Source organism: Hypanus sabinus, chromosome 6, assembly GCF_030144855.1.
Source record: "Hypanus sabinus isolate sHypSab1 chromosome 6, sHypSab1.hap1, whole genome shotgun sequence".
Lineage (NCBI taxonomy): Eukaryota > Metazoa > Chordata > Chondrichthyes > Myliobatiformes > Dasyatidae > Hypanus > Hypanus sabinus.
Genome location: NC_082711.1, coordinates 52,814,749 through 52,833,771, shown reverse-complemented (window position 1 = coordinate 52,833,771; position 19,023 = coordinate 52,814,749). Strand labels below are relative to the sequence as shown.

At 40.1% G+C, this 19,023-nt stretch overlaps 2 protein-coding genes across 17 annotated transcripts in view; both read right to left on the bottom strand.

Annotated features, from left to right (window-relative positions):
- LOC132395468 (LIM zinc-binding domain-containing Nebulette-like) overlaps nucleotides 1–19,023 on the bottom strand; it is a 304,667-nt gene that overhangs the window by 55,006 nt on the left and 230,638 nt on the right. The gene's annotated exons all lie outside the window — the stretch shown is intronic.
- Nucleotides 1–19,023, bottom strand: part of LOC132395466 (nebulette-like) — a 72,101-nt gene that overhangs the window by 16,176 nt on the left and 36,902 nt on the right. For all 13 annotated transcript variants that reach the window (XM_059972118.1, XM_059972130.1, XM_059972119.1 and 10 more), the window contains 6 exons: nucleotides 16,541–16,645; nucleotides 15,038–15,151; nucleotides 13,687–13,791; nucleotides 4,937–5,041; nucleotides 4,741–4,848; nucleotides 4,328–4,438 (listed from right to left, as the gene is read on the bottom strand). In XM_059972118.1, coding sequence (XP_059828101.1) covers nucleotides 4,328–4,438; nucleotides 4,741–4,848; nucleotides 4,937–5,041; nucleotides 13,687–13,791; nucleotides 15,038–15,151; nucleotides 16,541–16,645 — 648 coding nt within the window. The remainder of the gene's footprint in view (nucleotides 1–4,327; nucleotides 4,439–4,740; nucleotides 4,849–4,936; nucleotides 5,042–13,686; nucleotides 13,792–15,037; nucleotides 15,152–16,540; nucleotides 16,646–19,023) is intronic.

Genomic DNA, 19,023 nt, shown 5'->3' with positions numbered 1-19,023 from the left:
TTTTTGAACGGCACGGCAAGTTGACGAGCTGAATGATTGATTCTGGCTCCTAATTTGAATGTTCATGTTCATAGAACACAAATACATTATAGAAACAGGCCCTTCAGCTAATCATGATGCCAGTCTCACTATCCTACCTGCCTGAACCGGATCCCTATCCCTCTAGATGCCTCTTAAACATTGCTACCACTCCTGCTTCTACCACTTCCCATGGCAGAGGGTTCCAGACATCTACCACTCTCTATCATAATGTTTGCTTTAAACATCTCCTCTAAACTTTCTCTTTCTCACACAACCCTATGCCCTCTAGTTTTTGATATTCCCTCCTTGGGAAAATGACTCTGATCATCCACCACATATACGTCTCTCATTATTTTGTATACTTTTAGCAGATAACCCCTTTGTCTCCAATACTCCAGTTAAAACATCAAAGCTAGTCTGATCTCTCATTACAACTAAAACACTCTAATCCAAGTGACATCTTCTGCACACTCTCAGAAGCCTCTCTAGTATGGTGACCAGAACTGCACACAGTACTTCATATGCAGCCTAACCGAAGTTGTAACAACTTGCCAACTTTTATACTCAATGCCCCAACTGATGATGACAAGCATGTCATACACTTTCTTTACGTCCCTGTCCCCTTGTGTTGCGACTTGCCGGAAGTTATGGACTTGTACACCCCAATCCCACTATGCCAATGCTCCATTTACTGTAAGCATTCCTCTTGCATTTGACCTGCCACAATGCACCATTTCATACTTGTCCAGGCGAAACACCATCTGCCCATTTTCCCAGTTGATCTCTATCCTGCCATTTGCTTTGATACCCTTCTTGCAAATCTACAACTCTAACAATTTAATGCTGTCTGCAAACAGATGACCTATATTTCCATCTAAATCATTTATATCTATGATCAAAAAAATTGTAAAACAGAAAATTCTAGGAAGTTTAAAGATTCAGTGGTAACCTGAGATTAAAGGACCGGGATCACCATTTTTCCAAACAACAGGTTTCAGAATTCGTACTACAATAGCTGATGATTCTATTCCTTAGGATCCATTATGTCACAGACAGAATTACTGTATGAAACCACAATTTCCAACAAAAAGATGGGAATGTTGGAACAGTTAAAGTGCCGCAGGGATCTGTCCTGGGACCCCTGCTATTTGTGACTTTTATAAATGACCTGGATGTAGAGGTGGAAGGATGGGTGAGTAAGTTTGCGGATGACACGAAGATTGGAGGAGTTGTGGATGGAGCTGCAGGTTCTCAAAGGTTACAAGAGGATATAGACAGGCTGCAGAGTTGGGCAGAAAAATGGCAGATGGAGTTCAATCCAGACAAGCGTGAGGTGATGCATATTGGAAGGACAAACCAGAAGACTGAGTACAGGATTAATGGTCAGTTACTTAACAGTGTGGATAAACAAAGGGACCTTGGGGTTCAAATCCATACGTCCCTCAAGGTCGCTGCGCAGGTTGATAGGATGGTTAAGAAGTCCTATGGGATGCTAGGCTTCATTAACAGGGGGATTGAGTTCAAGAGTAGAGAGGTCATGTTGCAACTCTACAAATCTCTGGTGAGACCGCACTTAGAATATTGTGTTCAATTCTGGTCACCACATTATAGGAAGAATGAGGAAGCTATGGAGAGGTTTCAGAGGAATTTACCAGGATGTTGCCTGGTTTGGAGAACATATCATATGAAGCAAGGTTCGCAGAGTTGGGACTTTTCTCTTTGGAGTGTAGAAGAATGAGAGGGGACTTGATAGAGGTCTACAAGATTATGAGAGGCATAGATAGGATGGATAGTCAGTACTTGATTCCCAGGGCACCAATAGCAAACAGCAGAGGGCATATGTACAAAATTAAGGGAGGGAAGTCTAGGGGAGACATCAGGGTTAAATTTTTTTTATAAAGAGGGTTGTGAGTGCCTGGATTGACTTACCAGGGATGGTGATGGAGGCTAAAACATTAGGGGTATTTAAGAGCCTCTTGGACAGGCACATGGATGAAAGAAAAATAGAGGGTTATGGGGTAGTGTGGGTTTAGTACTTTCTTTAAAGGATTATATGGGTCGGCACAACATGGAGGACTGAAGGGCCTGTACTGTGCTGTAATGTTCTATGGTTCTATGGTCACTTTACCCATTGAGCCACTATCAACAAGATGACTAGAATTTAGAAGGATGAGAGGGGATCTGATTGAAACATATAAGATTATTAAGGGATTGGACACACTGGAGGCAGGAAGCATGTTCCCGCTGATGGGTGAGTCCAGAACTAGAGGCCACAGTTTAAGAATAAGGGGTAGACCGTTTAGAACTGAGATGCGGAAAAACTTTTTCACCCAGAGAGTGGTGGATATGTGGAATGCCCTTCCCCAGAAGGCAGTGGAGGCCAAGTCTCTGGATGCATTCAAGAGAGAGTTAGATAGAGCTCTTTTAGATAGCAGGGTCAAGGGATATGGGGAGAGGGCAGGAACGGGGTACTGATTGTGTATGATCAGCCATGATCACAGTGAATGGCGGTGCTGGCTAGAAGGGCCGAATGGCCTACTCCTGCACCTACTGTCTATTGTCTATTGTCTACCTTAGCATGTTTACCTCTTCTCTTTCAATAAGTTTGAGTTAATTAAAAGCAGTGATCTAAAAATTTCAAATCATCTACCCACTAGCAGTAATTACCATTTGCAGAAAAGGGCTTAAACGTTCCTCAGTCTTCTCATGTATTGGCATTTTGAGCTTTGCTCCTAAAGGGCCTAGCACAAAGGCTCACTCTATGCCTCTTTTCAAGGACTCACCAACAGCACAAGTACAGTAGATTCTCAGTTCCCTGTAATATCATAATAAATCAAAACATCTAAGACTTTCAGATTCCAGGAAATAGAATGTTAGTTGTGAACAATCTCAAGTTAACAAGAGATTGCAGATGCTTGAACTTAGAGTAAAAAAAAAGCTAAATGCTGGGGAACTTAGTGACTCAAACAGCTCCTGTGGAGACAAAGGTATGGCTGGTGATTTGGGTTAAGATACTGCATCAGGACTAAGAATGTAGAGGGAAGATAGCCAATATATATAAATTCAAAATAAGAGTGCGGTGTGACAGGGCTGGAAGATGATCGGTAGAAGCAGGCTAGTTGGATCTGGGCGGGGAAGGAGGAAGTTATGGTTTAGAGTCGGAGACTGGTGGGTGATAAGTGGAACCAGAGAAGGAAAACAAATGGGCCGATAGAACCAGATGCAGGAGAGGACGGAAAGGTGAGGCAAGGAGGAAGGACCCCAGAGGGATAGGTATGTGGCTGATGGGCAGATGGAAATGGACAAAAAGAAAGACCATCCAGGTGGACCAGTAAGAGTGAGAAAGGAACACGGGGGTTTAAATTGTAGAATTCAATGCTCCGAGTTGGAGCTGGCTTGATTCAGAGAATCAAGGGTATGTGTCACAGAAAATAAGACTGCCATGAGTAAGTGATAGACAAGATTGCTTTGGCAGGTGGAATAGACTCCATGGATCAAAAGATCTCCTTTTGATCCATGTAAAGAATGGTGTAAAGAAATATGAAAAAAATTCCTTATCTTTAACATTTCATGCATTATTATTTTCGTTAGTGTAGTTTGTACCCTCCAGGATATGCTTTTATAGCATTCAAAACTCAGAAATTCTCTTTTATTAAAAAGTATAGAATATTTCCATTGTATAAATGTAATAACATGCTGAAACATTATGAAACCCAACAATGTCATTGTTTCTTCTTATTTTGCACTCATATTTTTCTTTAGATTTACATTTTATTTTAGACTGCTGAAGGTTTTACTATAGTCCTTTAACAACTAACAAATATGAAAAATGTGGAAGTTCAATAATCCCAGTCTCCTATTTGGAAGAACCAGCTCTCACTCATGAACTCAAATGTCACTGCATCTTGTCAACACTGTGCCGTTTCTATCCATTCCTTTTAATAGCGTAGCTCGTATTGTGTGTGGAAGAGGGAAAAAATAAAGCTGAAAGAGCACAGTGTTAGGCAAAGTACAGCTGCTGCCAGCTTGGATAGAAAAGCAAGTCAGGCACAAGAGTTCTGAGGAGGACAAATCATCCGGTCAGCACTGTTCACTGAAGACAATGAAAGAAAATCATGGCACATAACAATGAAATTGTTTAATAAATATATATATATTGACAAATTGTGCAAAAAGCTGTTTCTCATCTTATAACTTACAGCATCCACACACTGCAGTGTGGTACTTCTCAGTTATTAATGAGAAATCCTTGTGAACACATCCACAATAAACACTGCTATATATAGATAACATGAATGAGAATTACCTTATTAAGGAGACTGGTGACATGTTTGACATGCAAGTAACTTGGGGTCAAATCAAGATCCACAGATACGCTGCTTTTGATCAATTCATCAAAATCTTTCCTGTATTCCTTCTATTGATTGGCACAAGATTAAATGTGTCAGAATTTTCACAATCAGCATGCACACTTTTGTTAAGAAAATAATACTGTATTATTTGTAAGAAGAATACTTGACAATACTTAACTAAGATATATTTATTTATATTCTGAATTTATGACAATACACCAAGATCATTTAAAGCCCATTAGTCTATGAGAAAACAATGAATTTACATAATCTATTCGTGTAGAAACATCTTTTCAGTATTAACACGGATGTGAAGAACAAAATTATATGAAGCATTTTTTTTAAATACGAAAGAATTTATCTTTACCTCATTCTGGATGAACTGTGCGTGTTTTGCTGTCACGTAACCTGGAGTCTCAGTAAATTCTAGCATTGACTTTCCTTTAGATTTTTCATAGTCCTCCCTGTATTTGTTCTGTGATAGGCAAGGGAATTTTGACAAAACACATGAGGGAAAATAACACATTGGGGTTCTGATTTACTAACAAGTCTGTCTATAATACCTGACTTTGGATTATTGCGTTCTCCTTATGATGAAGCTGTTCGGACGTATCAAGAGCCAAGTGATAATGACCTTTGATTTTTTCAAACTCTTTCTTGTATTCATGCTAGAAACAAAATTAGTCAAACAAAATTAAAATTTAACTGTGCTTTCACATATAAATTACAGCTTAATTTTTCACAACATAGAAACATAGAAAACCTGCAGCACTATACAGGCCCTTTGGCCCACAAAGTTGTGCCGAACACGTTCTTACCTTAGAACTATCTAGGCTTACCTGTAGCCCTCTATTTTACTTGGAGTCTCTTAAAAGACCCTATTGTTTCCGCCTCCATCACCGCTGCCAGCAGCCCTCACGCATTCACCACTCTCTGCATAAAATCTTACCCGACATTTCCGCTGTATTTACCTCCAAGCACCTTAAAAATATGCCCTTTTGTGTTAGCCATCTCAGCCCTAGGAAAAAGCCTCTGACTATCCACCCGATCAATGCCTCTCATTATCTTGTACATCTCTATCAGGTCACCTCTCGTCCTCCATTGCTCCAATGAGAAAAGGCTGAGTTCACTCAACCTGTTCTCATAAAGCATGCTCCCCAATCCAGGCAACATCCTTGTAAATCTCCTCTGTACCCTCTCTATGGTTTCCACGTCATTCCTGTAGTGAGGCGACCAGAATTGAGCCAAGTAGGGTCTGACCAGGGTCCTATACAGCTACAACATTTACAACATTACCTCTCAGCTCTTAAACTCAATCCCACAATCGATGAAGGCCAATTGATGTATGCCTTCTTAACCACAGAGTCAACATGCGTAGCAGCTTTGAGTGTCCTATGGACTCAGACCGCAAGATCCCTCTGATCCTCCACACTGCCAAGGGTCTTGCCATTAATGCTATATTCTGCCATCATATTTTACCTACCAAAATGAACCTCCTCACACTTATCTGGGTTGAACTTCATCTGCCACATCTCAGCCCAGTTTTGCATCCTATCAACGTACCACTGTAACCTCTGACAGCCCTCCACACTATCCACAACACCCTCAACCTTTGCGTTATCAGCAAATTTACTAACCCATCTCTCCACTTCCTCATCCAGGTCACTTATAAAAATCACGAAGAGTAGGGGCCCCAGAACAGATCCCTGATGCACACCATGGTCACCAACCTCCATGCAGAATATGACCCATCTACAACTACTCTGCCTTCTGTGGGCAAGCTAGTTCTAGATCCACAAAGCAAGGTCTCCTTGGATCCCATGCCTCCTTACTTTCTCAATAAGCCTTGCATGGGGTACCTTATCAAATGCCTTGCTGAAATCCATATACACTACATCTACAGCTCTACCTTCATCAATGTGTTTAGTCACATCCTCAAAAATTCAATCAAGCTCGAAAGGCAAAACCTGCCTTTCACAAATCCATGCTGACTATTCCTAATCATATGATGCCTCTCCAAATGTTCATAAATCCTGCCTCTCAGGATCTTCTCCATCAACTTACCAACCACTGAAGTAAAACTCACTGGTCTATAATTTCCCAGGCTATCCCTACTCCCTTTCTTGAATAAGGGAACAACATCCACAACCCTCCAGAACCACTTCTGTCCCCATTGATGATGCAAAGATCATCGCCAGAGGCTCAGCAACTTCCTCCCTCACTTCCCGCAGTAGCCTGGGGAACATACTATCCGGTCCCAGTGACTTATCCAACTTGATGCTTTCCAGAAGCTCCTGCACATCTTCTTCCTTAATATCTACATGCTCAAGCTTTTCAGTCTGCTGCAAGTCATTCCTACAATCACCAAGATCCTTTTCAGTAGTGAATACTGAAGCAAAGTATTCAATTAAGTACCCCTGCCATCTCCTCTGGTTCCATACCACTGTCACACTTGATTGGTCCTATTCTCTCACATCTTATCCCCTTGCTCTTCACATACTTGTAGAATGCCTTGGGGTTTTCCCAAGAGATGTGAACAAATATTTCTGGAAGATGCAGCAAAAGTCGTTGATGCTGTTCCTCCCTTCAAGAAATATTGTAAGTAGAATGTATGGAAGATTCCCCTTTCTGAAGGCTACGCTATGTAGCTTACTAGCCTTTGGATTTCACGTACCAAATAGACATTCGTAGCCATGACACCATAGATGCTATAAACCATTCCAGTGGGAATAAGAAAACAAAATGGCAGACAAATAGCAAACAATATATGTGACTTATTCAAGATTATTCTCCATTATCATCTAAAAATGAAAAGTGACTGAACTTGTTGGTAAGGGCATCAAAGGGTATGGGGAGAAGGCAGGGAAGTGGGGATGCCTGAAAGAATTGGATCAGCCCTTGAATGAATGGCAGAGCAGACTCGATGGGCCAAATAGTCTACTTCTGCTCCTATATCTTATGGTCTTATAATCGGAAATACAAGGTCAAGCTGAGGTCAAGCAGCTTGTATGCAATCAGAATGGAAGATCCTTTGTTAGAACTAAGAAAGTGAGAAATCTGTAAAGTGAAGGGAAAATTGTGAAGGGCTGGATTGAACAAGAAGTACATCTCTAATAAAGTGGGGCCAGGATTACTGTGATTATAAACTGTTGATGAAGCTATCTGATTATACAATCTTACAGCAATACAGCACAGCTACAGGCTTTTCTGCCCAATGACTACATGCCGATCACAACGTTCCCCTACCTAGTCCCAATTTCCTCAGTTTACCCTATATCCCCACAGGCCCATCCCCTCCATACACTGATCCATGTGCTTTTTCAATGATATTGTACCTGTCTCAATTACTTCCTCATTCCATACTCACCACCCTCTGCAAGTTACCCCTCCTATCTATTTTAAAATTTTCTCATCCTATCCTAATCTATGCCCTCTAACTTTGAAGTCTTCTGCCCTGGATAAAAATTTAGGCCTCTGATCATTTTAAACAATTCTATCAATTTGCCTCTCATTCTTCTGTGTTCCAAGGACAAAGACCTAGCCTATTAACTCAGGTCCTCTAGTCCTGGCAACATCCTTCTCAATCTTTTCTCCATTCTTTCCAATTTAACCATATCTGTAATAGTACTTCAAGTGGAGCCAAGTGGCATCACCAATGACTTTTACAGCTACAACATAATGTCTCAACTCTTGCACTTAATAATCTGACTGACGAATGGCAGAGTGCTAAATGCCTTTTTTCACCACACTGTCTAACTGTCACACCACGTTCAATGAACTATGTACTTGCGCTCCTCTTTCCCTCTATCCTATTATTCTCCTAGTGCACCAGCCTTCATAGTATAAAGTCATATCTAGTTTGACTTTCCAAAATGTATTACTTCAACTTCAACAAATAACAAGGATGCCAAAACGGGCCCTTGTGGCACACCACTAGTCACTGGCCTACAACCTTCAGCTACCACCCTTTCAAACCTACCTCAGAACCAATTTTGAATCCACCTAACTAGCTCTACTTGGATTCCACGTGACTTAACCTTCCAGAGTACCTCGCCATGCGGGAGCTTCCTGAAGGCCTTCTTAAAGTCCAAATGGACAACATCCACTGCCTCGTCTCATCTACCATTTTGGTGATCACTTCAAAGAACTCCAAAAGATTTCTCAAACTTGGCTTCCCACACACAATGCCATACAGACTCCTCCTAATCAAACTCTTGTCTATCCAAATGCTGGTAGATCCTGTCCCTTGGAATTCCTTGGTAATTCTTTTCCCTTAATTGACTTCTGGAATGCCTTTGGATTTACCATAATCCTGCCCACCAATGAAAATTTTGTGATACCTCTTACCCTTTCCAATTTCCTTGGTTTCCTGCAGATTTCCCTTCTGTATCATTACTCCATTCTTCTTCCTTCTGCCCAATCTGCTGGTCACTTCCTTCAGCTCTTAGTTGTGTTTTATAACTCTTACATCACTTCTCGGCTTTGTTTTTTTTTTATTTTTCTATCTTGTTCTCCCTGTACCTCGCCTCCTTAACCTATCAACAAGATGGTTGCCATGGCAGCCTTTGCTTCAACCTATCAGAGATGTTCACTTTATTCTATCCGTCCATCCATCTCCCATAATTTATTTAACTTGAAAATAACTTGCCTTCTCCTTTTCAGTTCTGACAAATAGCCCTCATCCTGAAAATGTAAGTTTCTCTTTCCTCACTTGATGCTCTACATAAAATAGAAGAGTTGACAACATTTTTTCTTTTTTATCTCATGTCATGGAGTTTGTCTTCAGCATTACATTGAATGAGCATTTAGAATCAGGGTACTCATCCCCTCCACTGGTTTTTCTACAAGGTATAAAATGACAGAGGTCTAGCCTACAACTGGCATAATCTCTAAATCTCCCTGCATTACAAAACAGCTATTAACCACACTCAAATAGATTTACACTCTAACAGTTATCACTGTAAATACTGTTCTATATGTTACTGCGTCCCAGCTTGCCCAGAGAAGCTACTCCCGATATGACAGCAGTTATAAGTTAGGGTGATGGAAGAAAATTTGTCCAGTACTTCAGTGACATTCTTAAACAGTGACAAAGCACCAATACGGATCCTTTGGGCCCAATGAGTCTGTGCAATCCATGAATCACCCATTTACACTAATCCCATTTTAATCTTCCCACATTCTCATCAATTCCTTGTTTCCACCAGGGGCAATTTATTGTGGCTAGGTGACCTACCGATCTGCACAACTCTGGGATGTACAAAGAGACTGGAGTACATGGGGGAAGGCCCTATGCATTCACAAGAGAAGGTGTAAACTCCACATAGACAGGATGTCAGAATTGAAACCAGATCACTGGAGCTGAAAAGGCAGCATCTCTACCAGCAGCTGTGTTTAATCACTCCTGAAATACACACCCTAGAGTCCCCTTGGATAATACATCTGTGTGCTTAATATTGTAGATTATCTCAGTCTATTGTTCTATACACTTATACACAGGGAAACAATGCATAACAACATAAGAAATAGAAGCAGTAGGCTATCCGGCCCTTGCCCCGCCATTCAATAAGATCATGGCTGATCTGTCCACAAACTCAGTTCCATCAACCTGCCTTTTCCCCCATAACCCTTAATTCCACTACTATGTAAAAATCTATCTATCTATCTATATATATATATTTAGTGAAAAGCCTCAACTGCTTCCCTGGGCAGAGAATTCCACAGATTTATCACTCTCTGGGAAAAACAGTTTCTCCTCATCTCCGTCCTAAATCTTCGCCCCTGAATCTTGAGGCAATGTTCCCTAGTTCTAGTCCCACCTACCAATGGAAACAACTTTCCTACTTCTATCTTATTTATCCCTTTCAAAATTGTGTATGTTTCTATAAGATCCCCTCTCATTCTTCTGAATTCCAGAGAGTATAGTCCCAGGCGACTCAATCTCCCCTCATAGGTTAACCCCTTCAGCTCTGGAATCAACCTGGTGAACCTCCTCTGCACTGCCTCTAAAGACTGCCTCAAGTATGGAGACCAGAACTGCATGTAGTACTCTAGGTGCGGCCTCACCAGTACCCTGTACAGTTGCAGCATGACCTCCCTGCTCTTGAATTCAATCCCACTAGCAATGAAGGCCAACATTCTGTTTGCCTTCTTAATAACCTGTTGTACCTGCAAGCCAACTTTTTGCGATTCATGAACAAGCATTCCCAAGTCCCTCTGCACAACAGCATGCTGCAATCCTTCACCATTTAAATAATAATCTGCTCTTCTATTATTCATTCCAAAGTGGATGATCTCGATCTTAGTAACATTGTATTCCATCTGCCAGACCTTGGCCCACTCACTTAACCTATCTATGTCTCTCTGCAGACTCTCCACATCCTCTGTACAATTTGCTTTTCCACTCAGTTTAGTGTTATCAGTAAATTTTATCATGCTACACTCAGTCCCCTCTTGCAAATCATCAATGTAAATGGTAAACATCTGCAGGCACCCCACTCACCACTGACTGCCAACCTGAGAAATACCCATTTATACCAACTTTCTGCCTTCTATTGGTTAACCAATCTACTATTCATGCCAATACATTTCCTCCAATTCCACGCATCCCTATCTTATTTTTAAGTCTCTTGTGCGGCACCTTATTGAACGCCTTCTGGAAATCCAAGTATATGACATCTATCTGTTCCCCTCTATCCACTGCACTCACTATATCCTCAAAGAATTCCAGTGAGTTTGTCAAACAGGACCTGCCCTTTCTGAATCAATGCTACATCTTTCTAATGGAACCACTCCTTTCTAAATGTTTCACTATTTCTTTCTTAATCACAGCTTCAAGCATTTTCCCGACCACAGATATTAAGCTAACTGGCCTATGGTTACCCACCTTTTGTCTACATCCTTTTTTAAAAAGTGGCGTGACATTTTCTGTCTTCCAATCTACCAGGACCTGCCCGAAGTCTAGAGAATTTTGGTAAATGATTACCGATGCGTCTACTATACCCTCCAACAATGTCCTCTGCACCCTGGGATGCATTCCATCAGGACCAGGGGACTTATCTACCTTTAGGCCTTCTAGTTTGCTCATCACTATCTCTTTACTGACAGTGATTTTATCAAGGTCCTCACCTCCCATTTCACCCATAACATCATTCTTTGGCATAATGGACGTGTCCTCCACCGTGAAGACCGACACAAAATAGTCGTTCAATGCCTCAGCGATTTCTTTATCACCAAATATCAATTTCCCCTTCTCGTTTTCCAAAGGACCTACGTTGACTTTAGCCACCCTCTTCCACCTTATATATTTATAAAAACTTTTGCTATCTGTTTTTATATTTTATGCTAATTTACTTTCATACTCCATCTTCCCTTTCCTTATTTCTTGTTTAGTTTTTCTTTGTCGCTTTTTAAAGTTTTCCCATTCCTCCAGTCTTCCATTACTCTTTGCGACTTTGCACACGAGCTTTTAATTTGATACTATATTTTACTTCCTTAGTTATCCAAGGCTGGCTCTCCCCACACTTACTGTCCTTACTTTTTACTGAAATATACTTTTATTGAGCACAGTGAAAAATCTCTTTGCAAGTATTCCACTGTTCCTCAACTGTCCTACCAAATAGCCTGTGTTCCCAATCCACATTAGCCAACTTCTCCCTCATCCTGTTGTAGTCTCCCTTGTTCAAGCATAGTTTTAGCACTAGTTTTAGATCTAACTATTTCATCCTCCATCTGTATGTGAAATTCAATCATACTATGATCACTCTTTCCAAGAGGATCCCTGACTACAATACCGTTAATCTTACCTGTCTCATTGCACAGGACTAGATCTATGACAGCATTTTCCCTTGTAGGTTCACTAACATGCTGCTCAAGAAAGCCATCAATGACGCGTTCTATGAAGTCTTCCTCAATACTTCCTTGGCCAACCCTATGCACCCAATCTATGTGGAAGTTAAAATCCGCCATGACAACTGCCATTCCATTCTTACAAGCCTCAGTTATTTCTTAGTTAATCACCTCGGCCACTGCAGTATTCTTATTAGGCGGCCTATAGACAACTCCCACCAGTGATTTTTTTCCCTTTATTATTCTTAACCTCTACCCAGATGGACTCAACATTTTGCTCTGTAGATCTTATATCGTCTCTCACAATTGCCCTGATCTCATCCTTAATTAAGTGTGCCACTCCATCTCCTTTGCCTTCCTGCCTATCTTTCCATATTGCCTGATGCCCTTGGATATTTAATTCCCAGTCATCTCCACCTCGCAACCAGGCTTCTGTAACAGCCGCTAAATCATATGCCTTGGTACTGATCTGTGTCTCAAGTTCACTGGCCTTGTTTCTAATACTACGGGCATTTAGATAAAGTGCCCTTATACTTATTGTCCTTTTAGAATCTAGTGACCTATGCGATTTTTGCTTTTTACTTTTATGCACTCTACTCTTTTTTCTTCACTAACTCTAGCTTTGGTCTCTGCATCACTTCCCTCTTCTTTTCTGTGTGGGCTCCCATCCCCTGCCATATTAGTTTAAAACCTCCCCAACAGCACTAGCAAACAACCTCCCTAGGACATTGATCAGAAATCTTCTAGACTACTTTGTAATTCAGAATGTTTCACATAAAGCTGATTCTTGCAATACATATTGTCCAATTGCATTAAGTTACTAGACAACGTTACGAACATTCTTGAGGGTACCATTTGAAAAGTTGATATTATACTTATGCTTTCTATTTGTTAACTGAACATTTTGAAACTTCCACTTGCTGGTATTGAGTTCTATCCTCTGCTAATCAGAAACAAATCTTACATTACTTCAAGTAAAAGCACTATCCATTAAATAGTTTTGAATTAGCAACGTATTTTACTTTATTTAGAGATAAAACATGGTAACAGCCCTTCTGGCTCAATGAGCCCACGCCACCCAATTACACCCATGTGAGCAACTAGCCTACTAACCCATATGTCTTTGGTACATAGGAGGAAACTGGAGCACACAGGGGAAACCCACATGGTCACCAGGAGAACTTACAAACAGCAGCAGAATTGAACCTGGGTTGCTGGCGCTGTAGTAGTGCTCTGCTAACTGCTACGCTATCATGTCACCCCAATCACCTATTACTAGTTTTTAATGCATTTTCATCATACGAGAGTTGCAAGCACTGACAATAAAAGATTTTCATACCTATGTATTAAATAAATAAAGTTCATTAAACACATGCTAAGCTTTTCACCCAACTTACATTAAATTATTTATATTGTTACAACCATCTGAGAAGATAACTCTCCATTTTAAGCAAAGAAAACTCACATCACTTTGTAATTTGCTGACTGCCAATACATGTTCCAGGTGCAACAGATTGGGCAAATTTGATGTTGTCCGGTTCAGTTTTTGAAGATCATCCTTGTATTTCACCTGAAAATAGAAAGCAGAAGTAAACTCTGTATTTGGTTTCGAGTACCTACAGTTCAACTTTTAAAAGAAACGATAAAAATAGAAACACTGCCAATGGTGAATCACTGAATTAAAGACAAAAAAATGCTGATAATAATCATGTAGTACTGAAATAGAGTGACAAGTGTTGAAAGGTTACCACGTAAAATAACTTATAGTGGAGTTGCACTGTGATTTAAAACAAGAATTTGAATAATTGAAGCAGTGAAGCTTCAAGCCAGATGAATTGTCTTTATAGAAATCATGAAACAATGTTTTCAACTTTCTGATGCTAAAATGGCTGTTGTACATTTCCAGTATTTTCTGTTTTTATTTAATCCAGATTTCTAGCCTCCATCATTTTATCTATGTTTTTAGACATTATTTTCAAAATCTACTGAATGATACAGTTTTGTTAACATCAACAGAATTACTTATAAATTTCATAATGATAGATTTACCACAATTATAATACAAGTATTACTGTAAATGGAAATTTGGAGGAAAGGAAATACCATAGTAAGGCCTGCCAATAATGAGTACACGGCAAGATGACACAAAAAATGTTGCATAATAACAAAGTATGAAGGTCAATAATTTTCTTGGGGATCAAATAAACTAACACTTGAGACACATCTGTGGAGAGGAAGAACCAACATCATGGGTTTCTAACACATACACATTACCAGCTACATTGCTGAGCTTTATGAAGGATCCCATAATCCCATTTTATATACATATATACACACACACTTCAGAGTCATTATCTTAAAAGTTCAGACTACAGAGTTATAAAACATTTAACTAGAAGTGACAATGGTTTGGATTCTGATGTTTGTAATTTCTTTATCAATATGTCATTTGTATTCTGTCCATATTACTACTAATAATAAAAAGATTTAGAAAGAAAGAAAGAAAAGATTCTGATGAATTGGGCCCCCCATTTACACTCAGGAACCTCCAGCAAATTCCCTTTGCTGATGATATAAAGAGCCCAACAGGAGTCAGGAGCCTGGAAATTCATCAGTAAAGTTAGGCCTGTAAACTTAGGACTTCCATATGCTGTCCTGAAACTAATAACACTTTATATGCCCAACTATCGGCAAAACAAAGCAAAATCCAAGCCTATAGAATAACCAAGAAAAAAGCACAAATGAATACAGGTAAAAGTTTTTTTATAAACCTGTTGTGCCAAGTTATTTCATTATTTGTTACAAAGTCTGCTTACATTACTTGCAAGAACAGATGCTGCCTGCAATTGTCTGAAGGAAGCACTCTGCTGGGGATTGAATCTGTGTCTCCTTCCTTTTACCTCCTTCTTAAAGTTGTCTTTATAGTGAACCTGGAGCAAAAACAATAATGAGGTTGCAAATTCTATGACATTCAGATCAAATCTAATTTGCCAAAAATGCAAAACCCAGACACAAAACATGCAATTGAGCTGAGGCACTGAGCAGCACACATACCACATACAGTGTAGATCATTGTGCAACATGTCCTCAACTTCTCAGCATTTCATTATGGATCTGTAACAGTGATTCAGCTTGGGCCTCTAACATGGGAACATGCCTTAATGGGAGTAACAGGGCCTGTTTCGGTGCCGCTTAAAAGGGGCAATTCTCGACAAGTCCACCAATGATCATTTTTTTCTCCATACACAAATGTATCCTACTGAAGAGGTTTGCTGTCTATGAGAGCAAGAGATACACAACATGGTTGTTTGAACTGGAAGAGAAATTTTCTTTTGAAAAATTAAACAGTTAGAGTGAATTAGATCCTTGCCCCTACAAGTTTAAGAATTGAAATACAAGAGCTCCCAGTTCCACCCCAGCACTGGATTCTATTGTGAGCCACCAGTGTGAAGAGCTCCAATTACAAGTTCACTCTTTGTGCACTGTTCTGGAACTACATGCAGCCAACACATTTATTAGTGTTGAGGCCCAGGAATATGCATTACCTCTATCTCTACACCATGACCTCAGGGCCCACTGTGCAGAACCACTTCACAATTAAATTTCTGGACCAATTTTAATACTTCATTGAAAAAGACTTAGTGGAAATGTATATCTCGTATATGTATATCTGCAATGCTTTAGCATCAGGGCACTCACTGAGAGCTCATATTTCAATCTTAAACTTGCAGGAACAAGGTTCTAACTCAAATCTATTTTGTTTGGAAAGAAAATTTCTTTCTATTCAAACAACCATGCAAAGGGACAAGAATTTATTTGACCAATATGCATCTGATAGAATTGTCACATGTTAAATCATATTAGTAATTACTATTCCAATGAAAGGTGCAAAGACAAATCATTATGAGCTCAGCTTTTTCTTAAACTATCCTGACTTTCTAAGTATATGTGTTCTCCATTTTGTGACTTAATAGTAATTTCACTATTACTTCATCAAATTTTTGACCACAAAATTCCTTATATAAACTTCCATCATTGATGTTAATTATTAGATTTGGTAAAAAAAAAATATTTTACTGAATTAAGAAATGTCCTGGATTATTTTTATTATTTATAAGGCTCATAGTTGAGAATTAAGACTAACTTAAATATTTTAAAATGTGTAACCATTATTATGAGAAGAAAATTTCTCAGGTTCCTATATTAAGTGTTCCTGTGAGGTTAGGTGTTCTTAAATCTAATAAATTAAACAGAGGCTATGCAATAAAATGAATGATTTGTTTTCCTCTTCGGAAATACATTAAATTGAACAGACTTACTTGGCTGGTAATTTTTGAGACCGCCTTTGCGTGTTCTATGTCTGGTCTACCAAGAACAGATGTTTTCATAGAGACTTCCATTTTAGCTTGGTTTTTATAAGCAAACTGAAAAAAAATAATTTAAGTATTCAATTAATAAAGCAATTCAGTAATAAATATATTTACTACCGGGGGCCAAACACACTTGACCATTGCTATACAGCCATCAAAGACGGCTATCCCTCATTCACACTTCGGTTATTTAGACAACTGGGCTGTGCTCCTACTCCTAGCTTACAAACAGAAGCTAAAATGGGAGAATCCAGAACAGCATGTCATACAATGCGGACCTGAAGAAACAGATGAGATTCTGCATGACTGCTCCACTCTCTTCTGAGGTCTAGGTCTGTAGATAAACCATAACCTCCATAAAACTAAGAGATGATACCAGTCCACAATTGAGTCTCAGTCCAGCCACTAACTACGGCAGGGCTGACATATTATAAATGGTTATGAAACAAAGACAAACAGTACATCCTTTCCTGGTGAGTTTACACACATTCTATGCACAACTTCGACCAGAAGGGAACTGGTATACCACCACCCACCCAGAGGGTCTCCAATGTACCTGAATCTATAATCACCATCATGGATACAAGGTCAGTCTTCTGGAAGGCCAGCCCATGGAAAGCATCAAACCCCTGGCTACGTTCTTGCATCCTGTGTGGATTAGCTGGCAGATATATTTGCAGATATTTTAACCTCTCCCTGCTCTAGGCTATGGTTCCCTCATGTATGAAGACCACTATCCTTCCTGTGCCAAAGGAAAAGAAGATAATGTGCCTTAATGACTACTTCCAGTGACTCTAACATCTACTATCATGAAGTGCTTTGAGAGGCTAGTCACGGCCCACATCAACACAAGCTAACAACTCCTACCAATTTTTATTGATGCACCATAAAAAGCATTCTGTTTGGATGCATATTGTCTTAGTTTGGTAATTGATCTGCATGTGACTGCAAGAAATTGTGGAAAATTGTAGTGACACAACTTAGATCATCACAGAAATCAGCCCACATCACCCCCGCCAAACCCTTCTATGGATTTTTTTCTGTCTCAGTACAGCAGCCAGCCTAGTCAAACAAAAAAATCATCCCAGGCATTCTTTCTTCTCTTATCTCCCATAAAGCAGGAGATACAAACGCATGAAAGCATGTGCCACCAGGTTCAAAGACAGCTTCTACCCCACTGTTATCAGATTCCTGAGCGAGCCTCTTGAATGATAAGATAGATTCTTGACCTCACCAAATACCTCATTAGAGAACGGCAGGTGCTGGCAGATGCAGATGTTTCCTCATGTACTACGAGGAAACAGAAACGTGGCCAAGGAGCCAGGACATTAGCTAAGCAGAGAGCTAACTTAATCAGGCTGGCAGTACCATCACTTTTCTTGGCCAACCTCAGCTCTCTAGAAAATAAAATAGATTCTCTGACACTGAGAACGAACGCACAGAAAGAGATGAGAAACTGGTGCATTCTGCTTTTCACTGAAAAGTGGCTAAACAACAGCATCCCTCACTCAGCATTTCAACTCAACAGGATGAGTCTATACCATGCAGACAGAAACTCCCTGTTAGGCAAATCCAAAGGAGGTGGAATCGGTATGTATATTCATAAAGGTTGGTGCACAAACACATGTGTAGTTAACAGTCACTGTTCTGGGCAACTGAGCCTCTTATGATTAAATGCCAGAAACATAACCAGCTCAGGGAGTTTACTGTTGAGTGTTTATCACTTACATCCTCCCAAGCACAAACACCACGGACACACTGAGGGAGCTTTACAGTATCATCTACTCTCTACAAAACAAGCATCTGGATAGTCTCTGTATAGCTGCATAGATTTCAGTCATGTTAATGTGCAGGATATTTTACCAAAATACTACCAACATGTCAGCATGGCCAATAGGGGAACAAACTGACTGGACCATGTTTACACAAACAAGATGCACTGCCCATAACCTCATTTTGGCCTCTCTGACCACATCTTCATAATGTGAATCCCAACATACTGACCACTGCTGAAAATGAAGAAACTAGTCAAGGGGGTCATAACCATATAGCCTAATGAGGTCATTTCTACGCTTCAGTGCTGTTTTGAACTAACTAACTGGCAGACATTCAAGGAGGCTGCCACAAATGGAGAAGACACAGGCCTCAAGGAATATGCCTCAACTGTTACTGGCCACATCTGTAAGCGTGCAGCTGACATCGGTACCTCAAGAATGGTCATCTCATGGCCCAAACAGAAGCCTGGCTGAATACAGGGATCCATTCCCTACTAAAAGCCCAGGACGCTGTCTTCAAGTCTGGTGACGGAACAGCATTTGGAGCAGCAGGGAGATACCTCATATTAGGTATCAAGAGGGTAAGAAATGCCAGTGCACAAAGAAATTCAAGAAGAACTGTCCAATAATGAACCACAGCATATGTGGCTGGCCATC